This window comes from Camelus dromedarius, chromosome 3 (assembly GCF_036321535.1).
Source record: "Camelus dromedarius isolate mCamDro1 chromosome 3, mCamDro1.pat, whole genome shotgun sequence".
NCBI classification, from domain to species: Eukaryota; Metazoa; Chordata; class Mammalia; order Artiodactyla; family Camelidae; genus Camelus; species Camelus dromedarius.
Window position 1 is genome coordinate 91071981 of NC_087438.1, and position 16142 is coordinate 91088122.

At 33.8% G+C, this 16142-nt stretch overlaps 1 protein-coding gene across 6 annotated transcripts in view; it reads right to left on the minus strand.

The window, feature by feature from the left end:
* The window catches only part of RAPGEF6 (Rap guanine nucleotide exchange factor 6), a 198127-nt gene that overhangs the window by 51303 nt on the left and 130682 nt on the right, over nucleotides 1-16142 (minus strand). For all 6 annotated transcript variants that reach the window (XR_837223.3, XM_031448949.2, XM_031448951.2 and 3 more), the window contains exons 17-19: nucleotides 10329-10486; nucleotides 2717-2957; nucleotides 544-927 (exon numbers count right to left, since the gene is read on the minus strand). Coding sequence is in view for 5 of the 6 variants with exons in the window: in XM_031448949.2 (XP_031304809.2) it covers nucleotides 544-927; nucleotides 2717-2957; nucleotides 10329-10486 (783 nt within the window). In the remaining variant the exon portion in view is untranslated. The remainder of the gene's footprint in view (nucleotides 1-543; nucleotides 928-2716; nucleotides 2958-10328; nucleotides 10487-16142) is intronic.

Below are 16142 nucleotides of genomic sequence, written 5' to 3' on the forward strand. Positions count from 1 at the left end.
CCTGGGGTTATAAACTTTGAAAGATTTTTATAATTCTAATGGCTCAGCTTGTGTGAGGGGCAACACATCCAGTGACACCTCACATGATCTGTGGGAAACAAGAAGAGGTCACCAAATGGTTGCCATTACTACTGTCGCTCTTGTTGTTGTTTCAAAATATCAATTGTATGTTAGAGCACTGATACCGCACTGTGATTTTTCAGTGTCAGATCAAAGTAAGGCAGGTACTGAAAGATGATAATGACCAGCTATTGGGCCTACATCCAAGAGGGTATAATAATCCCTCAAAGGGGGAGAAAGGAAAAAAACTGGAAAGACTATCACCTATACTTGCCAAAAAAAGTTTAAGTGACAGAAAGATGGAAGAAGCAAAAAGAGAAAAAAGCCAGTATCACTATAGTGGAAAATATTTAAAATCTAACAATACTTATTAAAACATATTGACTTAACTTTTCTTCTTCTAGCCATTTAATACCTAAGCAGAAAATCAGCTTCATGTCTAAAACCACAACAAAACCATACACAAATATTGTACAAATTTACCTTATTATTGCAAACATGGAATTGAAGTTCTTACATTCTCGACAATGAAGTGCAATTTTAATAAAATGCTTAATAATCTTCATTCGTTTGAGCTGATTTGATTCGGTTAAAATCTCTGAGGCAACCCAGAATGTCTCTTGGTTTACAATGTCCTCAAATTCTTTCAAGTGAGTATTTCCTGTTTTGGAATCTAACTTAAAAAGGTCATCAATATATTCAGTAGGCTCAATATTACGAAATAAATCAAAGTCCCTCATTGAAAGCTGAGTGGCCACCTCAATAGTACTGAGCTGCAGCATAGACAGTTGGCTTTCCTTAACTAGTTCTTGAGCATCTTCATCTGAACACAGGGTTTCTGTTTCCATGTTGTTTTTTAAATAATACCTAAAAGGAAAAAAATGTTTTTAGTGATTTCACATTTATATGAGCACTTTCCTTCTTTATTATTGTTGTCAAAACATCATTATATTGTTAATAACTTTTGGCCAGAAATGTTAGCAGAATATTCCTTTACAGATGAAATGGAAAATTAACATTTTAAATGAGAAGACTCTCAAGAAGCTGTCCTCTTATTCTGCCATCTATTATTTTAAAGAGTAAAAATAATGTTGATTATGCCATGAACTAAATTATTTTAATAAACTACTCACATGATGTGTGAACAATCATGTGTATATTCTTGAGAATAAAAACTCTATAAGGGCTCTATGAGGATACCTGACACACAGAAGGTACTATATAAATACTCGTTCATGGACAGCATGAATAAACTCCTGAATCAAGAATGTTTACATTTCTATTCAGAAGTTGTTGTTGCACTCATTTCTTTCTTTCTTCTAAATTTTCAAGAGGAGCAAAGAAGAATAAAACCATAAAGGATAGGAATTCTTCCACTAATGATTTCTCCCTTGATAAATACAAAACCTCATTCCAGCAAATGGTCCTAATCAGCAATCATAAAAAAATCTTAATTTTCCTTTCTCTTTTTTAGATGCACAATTTTACAGCACTTAAAAGCTAAGAAACAGGTTAAGTAAAGAATTCACAGTCGGGGAATATCTTATACAGGGCTGCTGCTACGGGAGAGGTCCCATATTGTATTACACACAGCTTTCACTTCATCCTTTCCTAATGTACAACTTGATATATACCTAAGTTTGTGTCCATCTATTTTTTTATTGTCAAGGAACTATACTTCTTTTTCTTCTACCTTTATACTGTTCACATGCCTAAGAGATTACCATAAATAATAGTGTTGAAATTATAGATAATAAAACTATATCTAACATTTATAAAGTATGTTATGTTTTTTAATTCATTTAATTCTCGTAACATTCCTACGAGGTAGTTCTATTATTATCATCACACTGTGATGATAAAATTCAGACACAGAGAAACTAACTTGCTCAAGGTCACATAGCCAGAACCGGGATTTGAATTGGGCAATCTGGCTCCAGGGTTCATGCTATGAACCACTATGTAGCCAGCAAAGCAGAGTTAACCCACTCTGTCTTAATAGCAACCATGATGAATCATTATTTTAAGATTTCCAAGGATCTCATTCTACATATGAATCTAGGCTCACTAAAAAGATTGCATTATTCTCAGAAAAGATCACCAGAGTAAAGAACAAATGTACTACTGAAACAATCTTCTGGTTGATCAAATAACTCCCAAAGCACATTTAAACATTTTTTTAAAAAAAATTTCCTGTATATTCATAAAAGGAAAACTTAGAAAAAGAACTGTGAAAATTTTAGCTTCTTTTAACCAATGTACATACTGATCATTTATAAAACAAATTTATAAATTAGCACATATATACTCGGATACATACAAAGATATGCATCATCTAGTTTCCTCCTTTATAAAAAACAGGGACTGGACTACACCAGTGGTTGTAGGACTTTATTTTAGCAGGAGGGCTAAATATTTAGCAAACTATCCTTCCTTTCCTTCTCCGACAATTTTGGGTAGCACTTAAGAGTGCTAACACTCTCAGACTCCATTTACATAATGATGGAGACAAAGAAAACTGAAAAAAGAAATCTTATCTTAACTTTAGAGAGAACTACTGGCCCTAAAACATGATGTTTCTACTTAAAATATGTTTTAACATGGAATCTTGGAAAATACATCTAGCAATAATACATTCATTAATAAGCACATTCACCTTCCATTGAGCTGAATTCTATCAGCTAATTTGGAGAACTGGTCTGGAAGTCTTCTCTGTTTTATGACACCTTCAGGAGTAACAGAAACTTCACAGAGAGAATATGTATCAGATGTTCCAGTCAAACCGAATTCATGAATAGCATGACAAACAACTTCTTTAGCTGTAGTGTCTTTACTGATGATAATGTAGCAACTTTGTTGATCTGCTTTGAAAACTCTTATAACTTGATCAGGAATATCTGTATAAAAACAAAAATGTGCCCTTTTATTTTCAAGGAGCTAACTTTTCAACTCTTCAAAAAGCAATCTCTAAGACAGTGATCTCTCTTAACAGTAAAATATACATTTTTTTTTTTCAGGATGTTAACAGAAATCATTGTTGCATTTACTGAAAATAATTCTATCTTTTCAGGTTACAAAATACTAATTTATGTTCAGAGAATAACACAGATAAAAACAGAAGAATTAGAGTCATACAATACATACAATTTGGAAGCCACAAAATTTTTCATTTATTATAAACAATTTGATGTCATTAAATATTCTTCAACAAAATATTTCTTAATGGAGGCACAGGATTCTATAACATGTAGTTTATAATTTTAAGTGATCTAAATCCTTAATCACAGACATTTAGATTGTGTATCATTTTCCTTTACTATAAATAACATGATGATAAATAATTCCCCCCACCCCAAGCTTTCCCTGTGGATAAGACATTTTAGGCAATCTATTTTCTCAGAGAAAATCTGAAAGAAAGAAAGAAAGAAAGAAAGAAAGAAAGAAAGAAAGAAAGAAAGAAAGAAAGAAAGAAAGAAAGAAAGAAAGAAAGAAAGAAAGAAAGAAAGAAAGAAAGAAAGAAAGAAAGAAAGAAAGAAAGAAAGAAAGAAAGAAAGAAAGAAAGAAAGAAAGAAAGAAAGAAAGAAAGAAAGAAAGAAAAGAAAGAAAAGAAAGAAAAGAAAGAAAAAGAAAGAAAGAAAGAAAGAAAGAAAGAAAGAAAGAAAGAAAGAAAGAAAGAAAGAAAGAAAGAAAGAAAGAAAGAAAGAAAGAAAGAAAGAAAGAAATGTTGAGTTAGAGAGCATGTATACTTTTAAGGTTTTTGAAATATACTTCTGGACAGTAATAATATTTTATCATCCTAGAATGTACAAAGGGCAATTTTAGTCACATTCTTACCAAAATTTACTCAATTTTGTTTATTAAAACTTTTTTCTCATCTTGAAAACACTATGTTTTCCTTCCCTCCAAAAATATATTATTTGATATTTCATTTCTTTGGTTACTTGTTGAGACTCACTGGTTTAATGAGCCATTAGTATTCCTTTTTAAAAAAATACCTTCTGTTGGGGAGGGTATAGCTCATGGGTAGAGCGCCTGTTTAGCATGCATGAGGTCACTGGGTTCAATCCCCAGTACTGCCGTTAAAATAAATAAACCTAGTTATGCCCACCCCAAAAATCCCCCCCAAAAAATACCTTTTGGTAATCTATGCTTTTTCCTACCGAATTATACTACATACCAACACTTAGTCTATTATAAAGTAGCAAATGCTTCTAGACTTTCTCAGAAAATGCATTTATATATTTTAATACAGGAAAATATAAAATATTCAGGTGGTTAAATCTCAGTCTTTGCCTTTGTGATTTTTGCTATTAGGAGATAAATCCCACCTCAAGATAAATGTTCATACAATATGTACATGTAAATAATGTATTTTCCCCTTTTATTTTCCCTGTCTTATGGCATTGGCTAAAACTCCTAAACAATGTTCAATATGATGACAGTGGGCTAATTTTTAATATAATTAAAGGTAAGTGAAAAAAGATTTCACAACATGAACAAATGTTAAATTTTCCCTATGAGAATAAATCATTACAAAATTTTTTTTCAAATTAGGAAAAACGTATTCTGGTGAATTTTTTTGTGATTATTATAGTTGGGGTAGGCAGGGGAGATTTTGGTGGCTCAAGAAATTATATTCTATTTGTCTAGCATTACTTTCTCGGCATTATATACATTGTTAACTTTAAGAGGAAAAGAAAAATTACAAATTTGTCTCAAAGCCATCTGAGATATAATTCCAGCTAAAGGAAAGAGAAGAGAAATGAAACAGACACAGTAGGAAATAATTTCACAGAATATGGTACGCTGTCAGTCTGAGGACACAAAAAGACAGAGAATGACTCCCAGGATTGGAATAGACAACTGATACGTTAATACAATTCCAGGAAGGAGGAGTCTTAGCCAACAAATGTTGAATCTTCTGAATCTACCATCAAAATGGAAGCAGAACATTTCATTTATTCAGGTCCCTTTTGTAAGATGTACACATCAAACTGTCTTTTCTTCATGTATGCAAAGATCTGAGTCACCAAGCACCTCTTGTTTGTATCATTTCACAATGAGTCAATTCTCAGGGTGTTGGTGACATCATCAGGTTTCTAAATCTACAAGGCTTAAGGTACATTCTTAAGAGATGCTTACAAGATGCTTCTCCACCCTGGGCTAGAAAATCCAAGCAGATGGAAATTTCAGTTTTCCAAGAGAAAGATACCGGACAAAAAGGTTTCATTATCCCTTTTAACTCTATGAAAGGGGCAGAAAACATACTATTATTACCTGTATTGTTCCTATCCTCTTTACAAATATAAGTCTCAGGGCTCTAGAGCTGGATTCGTTTACAAGGTCTTTGGGGGCTAACTCTCTTCTGGCTGACCTTAAGGGAATGGGGAGATGTTCTGATCTCTTTTACTAAGTTCTTCTGAGAAACTTATTCACAAAGATTAAGTTGGGAATTTGCACACATTTCTTATTTTCTTCTCTTGCTGCTAACATACTACAACCTCTGTGAAGGAACAGATGTATGTATCTTGTTGTATATCCTGCTAAGCAGCGTAAAAAAGTAATACTCTTAAAACCATTTGTTTCCCATGCAAAGAACAAACTGTTATATAGTCATATAAGAGGGATTCGGGTATCATAAATGGATACCTCTAGAACAGATCTGCAAATGGAATTATCCAAAAGGTACTCCATAACTCAAATCCTGGCTAATTTGCCAACGTAATAAATGTCAACTGGGAGCATCATTTGTGAGATATTAGAGGGAAAAATTTCTCTGCACTGGTATTGCTGTCAGTGTAAATCTCTTTTTCCATTTTAGAGTGGTAAAGATGATGTTAGAATAAAGTTGAATTAAGAAGAAAAATGATATAATCATTTCAAATTTTACACATAAAGCTAGAATGAACATAAAAATATAACCCCATAAAGCAAAATAGACATTCAAAAAGAAACTTGGAGCAGTATAGCATTTATTAGTCCAGGTATCTGAGATTTCTATTCTTGAATTCATTTACCTATTATGTAAGAATTTTATTAATAGAATATGAATCCTAAGATTTTCAACCCAAAGGCAAAATTTCTAAAGTGCTAACTATAATCTTGCATAAGTAAAAATTAAAAATGAGATAACTGAAGAATTACTAACCCTGAGTTTACATTAAAAATGGAAGAACTTTTTAGATATTTAAGATGATCATTAAAAAAAAAAGCAACATAGTGCCTCTTAATTCTACTTTAAATTGTTAATCACTGAACAACTATTTATGGAGTGCATGTTATGTTTCAACAGGTTCTAGGTGATGAAAATACAATAATAAATGAGATGAACAAAGTCTCTGCTCTCAGGGATTTGTTTATATTCAAGAGAATAGGCAGTGGTTCAAAGAAAAACAGGCAATAATCAAGTAAATAAGACAATGCATATAGTAAAAAGTTCACAAAGAAAAAAACAGGCTAGTGGTATAATGGCATGGAACAAGGATTGGCAATCTTGTTCTATAAAGGGCCAGACTGCAAATATTTTAAGTTCTGCAGGCCAAGAGTCAAAACAAATGATATTCTGTAGGAACTTTTATAACAAGAAAGAAAACAAATTTGCACAAATTCTTTTGACAAAATTCGAAATATAATGCAAACCTAAAACTTGCAAAGATACGTAAACACAGAGGCTTAGGCAACATTGCAAGTGTCCACTGAAAGGGTACTGGTTAAATATGTTACCAGATGTCAAAAAACTCTGGCAGAACAATATGTCCTGATACAAAAAAGCATTTAAGGTGTACTGCTAGGTGAAATGGGCTAAGTGGAAAGAAAGAATAGCATACCATTTGGGGTAAAAGAAATGGTACACACATCTTACATGTACTGAAATTTTTGGAAGAACATAGGCATAAATGAACAATTGTTAATTCCGGGGAGTGGAGAGTTACATATTTTATCTTTCCTCTGCATTTTGACTTAAAAAAAACTATAATTATGCTCCTTTGCAATTAAAAATTAATTAAAATAACTCGTACTTGCCATGCAGAAAGAATCTGAAGTTTACTGAATATTAAAGAAATCAAACAAAATGTTTGTGCTATTAAATGAAAAAGAGTAAGCAAAAAGTTCCATATGCAGATTATGAAAAAATTTCAGTTTCAAAATCCTTTTGGCTACACTCTGAATTCTTTAGGTCTCATCTTATATTAGGTCAAAAATTCCAAAACACTTTACAAGTTAAAGAACAGCAAGTATATTCTGATTCTATTAGTATAAAAACACATAAATTCAAAGAAAATGACCAAAACAATACACACCAGTTTACAATGGCAACCTTGTAAGAGGATAGGAAAGTTCTGCTTCCAACTTCATTCAATTCTGTATCATTTGACTTTTAAAAAATAATAAAACAGTACATACAAACATAAGCAATAGGATACCATACTCTTCAAGATACTTACAGTAAAAACCAACAGCTGTAGGCAGCAAAAACAAAGCAAAACCATAAAAAAGTCAGCAATCAAAAACAAACTATTTAACAGTTCGGTAGCTCTGTCCTTACTTTCTAACAACAATTTTAAACATGGAGCAGAAACACAACTGAGATCAAGATCAACAAAAGTTAATCAAACTTGGCTGATGTCACACATGTACTGCAGTATACATGTGATATATATAGCTAATCTGAAATTCAGTGCTGTCATATATAATTTATGGAGCTGAATTTGGAATTGTTAATGAATATTTTATTCAACATAAATATAAACAGCACTGTAAAAGGCCTTTCATAAAGCTGCACATTTTGGGGTTTAAAAATATAATTTTTAAGTTAAATACCTATCTTATTTGCGTTCCCCTATATTGTTGATATGGACAAAGGCCGCAGACTGAGTTTCTCTGAATAGACTTTAAAACGACATCTTCAGCCATTTCAACATGTTTTCAGTGAGAGAATTATGCACTCAATCTGAAATAAAACTGAGTAGCACATCCTCTTCAGAGATCTAAATTTCAGTGCCATGGGACTTACAGTTTCTAAGTTTTAATAATTCCAACCTCCATTTTTTGCCCTCCCATCTAAATCCCCAACGTCTCTCTCTCCCCTATGACCCATCTCTTACTCCTCACAAGGCCCACTTCTACATATGCCATAAAAAAAAAATCATTTAATCTCTGAGTCATGCGTTCCTAAATACTTGCTTTATGAAAGTACAGATGCGTATTTAGTTTGTGCTTTGGTAGTGTTTTAATATTTGTGAATGTAGTGGAAGTGCTGCTGTGGAACACGTGTACACACAGACCTAGAAATAAATTCCTATGCAACCAAATGACAAGCAATACAAGAGAGACAATGAAAATATGCTAGAAATTTCTGAAAAAGGAGGGACTGACTATGCAGCAGAGGGACCCGGGATTCCCAGATGAGGTACCATTTGAGCTCAACACTGAGAAATGAGAAAAATGTAATGGGATATGTAGGGAGAAAATACCACAGGTAGCAAACAACATAGGCAAAGAAAGAGAGTTCTGAAGGTACATGCCATACACACAGAAAAGATGGATGAAGTGACAGTGGGGAGAATCAGAGAACAGGAGGCTAGAAAGGGGATTTATAATTATGTTGTAAAAACCGAACACGAACAGTTGTAAGTTATTGTCTTTAGGCTCCAAACCCACACTGCCCTGCCACAATGGGGCTGGGACTCTGCAAACCACACTTCTCTGCCAACTGTCTCCCTCTTAGGTTATGCCAAAAAGGGGGCACCAGGGGTACACTGCAAAGTTAAAGGAAGAAGACACTTGCTGCTTTGTTTTTTCTTGTGGGTTTTTGGTTCTCAGATCACTCCAGCAACACTTCTTCACCCTGGTAGTGGCATTTCTCTCACATACCAGAAGCTGAATCCAGTTTGTAGTTTCCTAACTCTGAAATCTTAGTCCTTACTTGTTTACCTTTTCAGGTAAATAGTTTATTTTACACCTTGGTAACAATTCCTGATACTAACTTCTGATCAACTATGTGGAGTGGTTTCTATCTCATAACTGAACTCTGACTTACAGAAATCAGTAGAAACTTCTAACCCAAGTAACAACTTATCAGAATCTTTCCTCTAGAAAGAACACTGGTAGTCACAGAGAGATTAGCGTGTGTCCAAGATAGACTACTGAGTTTAAGAATCTCTCTAATGAGATTCAGAAGCAACTGAAATGAAAAGGAAGAAACAATATGTAGAATGATTTTCAACTTTTTTTTTTTTTTTTGGTGGGGGATAATTAGGTTTATTTATTTATTTTAATGGAGGTACTGGGGACTGAACTCAGGACCTCATGCATGATAAGCACGCACTCTACAACTGAGCTATACCCTCCCCCACTGTTCAACTGTGTTTTTATGTTATGTCCTAGAGTTTTTATTTTTGTTGCTATAATAAAACATTAACTCTACTATTACATTTACACTTCCTCCTATCTAATACTGAGATTTATATAATTGAGTTTCTTCCCTTTTTACACTTGCTGGTAGAACTTTAGCCTCAAAACTGAAGCTAAATCACAAGTATACCCATCTTTGCAGAAGCAATTTTTTTCCCTCCTCTCCTTGGACCCAAGTATGTATTTCAGTTTTTAATCGTACGTGTCTTTTATTGAAAGCCATCTCAAATCCATCCAAGTGATGGATATGATATATAAGTAATTCTTCAAAGTGTTTATTCCTTGGAATGAAACTTTGGGTTATATTGGTAAATAACAATTTCTGCCTTTGAACATGAACAGAGGCAGGAAAATTAACTTGATGTCCCACACTTAAAACCTTGAACAGCAATGAAGGAGATGCTATATACTACTTTAATTAACAATATTGTATGTGGCAAAAACAACTTTAGCTTCAGGTGGTGGAGAGAAAAATCAACGTGTCTAGAAAACTACTGACACATTTCTGTACATCACAGAAGATAACTGAGGCCACTTAGATTAAAATAATCTGCCTTATTCCCTTCCACACCCTGGGTAACATGTTTCTTTGGCTGAGAAGAAGTATCCCTGCTTTCATTCCACCGCTTGGATTAGAGCTGCCAAAAGATACGTACTTCTTCTTTCTTATTGGAGGAAGCAGCACATCAGTTTAGATAAAAATACATAACCTTCTCTTTAGCTTTTTGCATTTAGTCAAAATCTAGAGATGAAAAAAGAGAGCTGAAAGCAACACTAGTATTTGTACCACAAGCCTCAACCACCAGTTTATCTATTTGGTACCAATATGGCTATATAAAATAAAGAAAAATTACCTGACGGATTAGAAAAATCCAACATGCTGGTGGTAGGCTGCAGGAGATCAGGGCTGCTGGATGACAGTGTTCCAGGGATAGGCATTATAGCCAGACTGTGCCTACAGTGTCTTGTTCCCACAATGCTGTCGTCTTGTGAGTGGCTCAGGCCTCCATCGCTTCAAAAGAATGCCATATATCACTTTAAAGTATTTTAGGGTCCTAAAAGTAAACATTTCTGTTCTCTTTGCACTAAGGCATAAAGACAAATAATTCAAAGTGGTGATTTTAAAATAGTACAGCAATTTAAAAAATAGGACAACAATAATAACGAAAATGGCAAAAAATAAAGTTTTCAACAATTAGACTCAAGATTTTCCTTATATACCTAAGGTTTTGTTATTCTATCACAGCTGACCCTTGAACAATGCACGTTTGAATTGTGCAGGTCCACTAATGTGTAGATATTTCTCAATAGTAAATACAATAGCACTGCACAGTCTTGCTTGGATGAATCTGCTGATGTGGAGGAACCACAGACATGGGGGGCTGACTATAAATTTTACAAGGATTAACCCCTGCATTGTTCAAGGGCACACTGTATATCAGAGAGAAGTAATTATATTTCATCTTTAGTTTCTGCTGGTTTTGGTAGAGAAAATGAACCTGAGTGGGAGTCCTTGAGATCTCTCAGGTTCATTGGACACTAACATATATATATATATCCAACAACGCACAGCCACACTACAGCAAGGTTCTTTGTCTTCACAGAAAAGTTTGGCAACCTTCCAGGCAAAGGATGTAGCTAGGTCTGAATTCAAGCCAAAAATACGGCAGGTTGTAGAAAACAATGGGGCAAGGTTTAAGTGACAAAATAAGAGAGGTCTTTAAACATACGAATAACCTGGGAAGTACTCAAACCAGCAAATACAGAGAAAAGACAACTGGAAGATGACACAGAGAATAGCAACAAACAATGGCAACATGCGACAAATAAAAAGGAGAAGGAAAAAAAGGATAAGAAATGAAAATAGAAAAAAAAATTTTACAGTCTCTAGTTTATTCTAATGGCACATTATTTCTTATGTGATCTCTCAAGTCTAATTATTTGGCTGTTCCCTAGATGAGAACATCAAAAACAGAGCAGAAAGCAAGTCTTCTAAAGTTAATTCACTTTAAAGGTTTCAAAGACGATTAACACTTTAATGACCATGTTTAAGCAAATACAATTCTCTTCCTTTAAAATATTTAAGAGGTCTTAAATAGGCAGTTCTAAATATCTCTAACAGAAAAAAAAAAAAAGAACAAACAAACAGCTCTGTCACTGAAGGTTTAGATACCCCTCAAAGTCCCGTAAAACAGAGGATAAGCAAACTAGTCTTACACAAACATAGGGCAGCAGTGAAAACAAGATTTCCATCAGCAACAACAACCAAAATACCACTTATTTCTAAGAGTTGTGATTATGCTAACCAAAACTTTAGGTGAATACTAATTCCTAATTCCCGTTTACATTTTTTCAGTGCATCATTCTACCCAGTATTTGCTATACACACAAATAGGCATCACAGAATACCTACCTATTATCATGGGATGGATTAAGATCTGTCTTAAAAATGAGTGATATGGGAAACTTTCAGAAAACGTTAGGAGTTAAAAATAAGACTTAGGCAGATTAGGAAACTACGCAAGATGGAGTGTAGAGGACTGCTAAATAAACAGCTAAAGAAATGTTAGTAGCCAGACAAGGAAGAGAACCAGGACAAGACAGAGAGAGAAGGGAGGGAGAAGCATGAAGACACGGAAGAAAGCAAAAATAAATGTTTTAAGAGCAAGCTAAGTCAGAGAGACCTGAGTTATTAGCTGTGTGACCTCAGGGAAATTTCTGTTTCTGGATCTTGGTTACCTCATCCAAATTTTTGAATAATACTATCTATCCCCCCAGGACTACTGTAAGGATTAAAACAGGTCATGTAGGTGAATATTTTGGCACAGAGGAAAACATAATTGCTATTTTTAAGAAGACAGTGAAGCACTTTTATCAAAATTAAAATAAAACAATATGTATCTAGAATGGCTTTTATGGAACGCATATGGAAAAACAGAGTGGGGCAAGGTGGGTACAATAGGTAAAGGCCCTACAGAAACAAAATGTTTTCCTGGGGAGAGAATTTAATCTAATCTTACAGAGAAGGCAAAGAGAATATTTTATTTGATATGTAATTTTTATTTATGCTAAGTTGGCTCCTTATAATTAGGTGTGTATTCCTAAAAGATCAGAAGTAAATGTTTTACAGTTACATAAGAGAAAAAAAGGAGGGGGGCTTCTACAGATATTTTATTTATGTAAAAAATGAAGATTTAAAAAAATATAATTCTTTGATTTTTCAAACACTTGCCAATCTTTGGACACAGTCAGATAACCAAATCCAAGGAAGCACACTTTTAAAACAATTAGCTGGTCCTACTAATTATCAAACTAGATGCAACTTTAACAGTGTTAAAAAGTTACATTTTCCTATTAAAGGAAAGTGGCCATATCAGCTGCAATAAACTGGAACTTACTATAGATACTAAGAAGTGCATGAAATACTAAAAGTCTTTATCTCACGTTATTTAATAATACTTCTGCTTTTTAATAAGCAATAGATATGACACCGTACAGTTATAATGTAAAGCTGGTTACAAACTCATGGCAATCAAGGTGAGAGCATATATAAATGAAAAATACACTAATGTTATGTACAACCCATGCTATGACATGAATGAAATACTATCTAACTGGCAAAATATTCATGCTTGTTTAGAAGCTGAATTGATAGAGCCTATTTAAGTAATTGTCATTTCTTACCAAAACAGTCTCCTGAGAACGTGATGCAGTAACAGAAACAAGACAGTTTTGAAAACTTCCTCAATAATTCCCAACACTGAATTTACTTAGAATAAAAATATATTTTAGTTTCGTAACATGAAACTAAAAAGGCTGCGTAAATATCAATACACAGGTAAAAATAATCCCAATATTAAATGCAAACAAAGAAAGTATGTTGACAAGAAATGGGGGGAAAATAATTTCTGATAAAGAAACAAGGCAGTCTATTCAGGGACTATTACAACGAATTACATAAAAATGTTACTTAGGCAATCTATGGTTAAAGAAAGCAAAATAAAAGATGTGACTGAAAAACGGGAGATCAGATTTCCTCAATTGTGAAATATTTTCAGATCAACAAAATCCACATTGCTATGTCTTAATTTATAGATGTTATTAAAAATCAATTAACTTTTTTTCACGTCTAATTTTCAGAAGTATTCTTTCACTTTAAAATTGTCATGGGGGAGGGTGTAGCTCAAGTGGTAGAGGACATGCTTAGCATACACAAGGTCCTGGGTTTAATCCCAAGTACCTCCTCTAAAAATAATAAGTAAACCTAATTACCCCACCCGACCCCGTCACCCCCCAAAAAGTAAATAAAATTAAAATTAATGTCATGGTTAGGAATTTTGTGAATGCCCTCTTCTTAATCTCAGCTATTTGTTCCTTCTTTATATTAATTTTCTTTGCTCCTCTGACAATGGGGACATTCTTTCTTGCAGTGTTTCTATGACAATTTGTACCCTACTCTTTAAAGGAGTGCTGCAAAAAGCAGAGGTAACAGCCCCTTCCAAAGAGTTCTGATATACAGGAGCTGTTCAGAAATTGTGGAATTAACCATAAATTTTTTTTCTCAATTGAAAAATAAATATTCAAAACAAAAAATTTAAAAAGTACAAAAAGCAAGAAATCAAAAATTTACCTATAAAATCACTTTAGAGAAAAACCACAATCAATCTTTTTTCTTCTAGTCATTTTGCCATAAAGAGTACAATTTATCTAATCCTTTGTAGTTGGGCATTTAGGGTTTTCCAACTTTGTTTTATTATGGATAATATTACTAAGAACATCTATATATAAATCTTCATTTAATTATTATCAAAAATGGAATTACTGAATCAAAGCTATGAACATTTTTAAAGCTCTTACTAAAAAAAAAAAAGCCAAAATGTTCTATAGAAATGTTGTATCATTTTACATTCCCATAGCAATCTGAGTTTATTATCTCTCATGTTATCAATTCTGGCCCTGACAATTCTCTTTAACAATCTGTGATGAAACAAACAGTATCGCATTTTAAATTGTATATCCTTGATTATTATTGATGCAGAATATCTGATTCATATTCTCTGCTTTTTTTTTCTATTCAACTTCTAGTGACTGGGGTGTGTGGGTGTGTAGCAAAAAGGGTTGTCCAAGTTCATCTGCAATGATTAAGTGTCAAGAAATATGACATATGTTCTCAAAAATGCAAAGTAGCCAGCCTGAAAGGTAAAATGACAAACCAGTTCTCTCTGCAAAACAGCCTCCAGGAGAAAACCTTTATGAATTCTACTAAAATAATCTATTTGGGGGATATTTATATGGTTGAAATTATTAGCATTTTACTTCACTGAAACATGCTTAGAGGGAAAGCTATTTTAATATTAACTCCTGAAGGGCAGCATTTTACTAATTTTTCTATTTGTAGCCAACAGTCTCCTGTTGGCACAAAGGAGAGACTCAATAAATGCTTGTTGACTAATAAATAAAAATAAAATCCTTCTGAGTTTAAGTAAAACAATTTTTACTAGATCTTTCATTTTGAGGGGTCCTAATACAAAGAAAGAATGCTTGAAAATAAATTATTGCTCCTGGCCACCTCAATTTCCATGCCTCCTGCTGTAAGCAGGTAGAATCCAGATGGAATAACCAATTCCCATTTCCTGGAGGAGACACTGGAGATGAGATACTGATTTAGATGCCTGAAACTTGAATATAATTGGGTAAAATGTGACACTAATAAGCTTAAAACAGTGGCAATCATAGTGTTCTCTGGTTTTTGATGACACATGTCACAACTGTGCCACGGTTCAAAATGAGAATCTGTTGAAGAAGACATGTATTCCAGACCAAACCCACCAGGGTTTCTGGAAATGGAACTCAACGCAGTCCCTCCTGAGACGCTCCCCTTGTGAACTCTTTTCTGCCTTCGGGTCCTCCATTCCTTTCCCTTTTCCTCAGTGCCTTCATGCAGATTTCTGGCTATCCAAAACTGTTTCCAATCTCTTCAGTGTAGAATGGCCCCTCTTACATTCTCCTTATTCAATTCTCATTTGTGAGAACAAGTCTATTCTTACAGTGTTTGCTGTGCTGCTGTCATACTAGAATATGCTCAATATTAGAAGAATTTTACTATTTTAAAATTATGATTTTTATAGTGCGTAATAAACTGTCTAGAAATGAGTGACATTGAGAACACAGCTCAGGATGTTTCAATCCTCTGTGAGCCGCAAATTAAATGAATAACAAATGTGCTTCCCTAAATTGAAAATAAAAACTCATGAAGAGCATTTTCTGATCAGGAAATCCTTGAGATCTTTAAGTAAAAGATGAGAGCTGACATCTACCTAGTTCCAAGTTGCTTCCCATTAGTCTCCCTGCTGTCACTGCTACATTGTGTTCACCCTTCAACCCCAAATCTCTAACACAACAAAAAGAGAGATCTTCCTAAAAGAACAAATCTTATCACATCATATGCCTTCTCTGGCTCCCTATTTTGACCAAATCTTCAGCATAAAATTCAAAGCCCTTCATAACCTAGCACTTATTTATCTTGCTTCATCTTTAGGTACATACACAGAAACAGTCTACTCAAACCTACCAAGCTTGTTCCTGCCTCTGTACATATAAAACCTTTATCACCCTGTAATATACCACTTGCCTATTTTCCCTTCTAGATGATCAACTCTTGTAGGGTG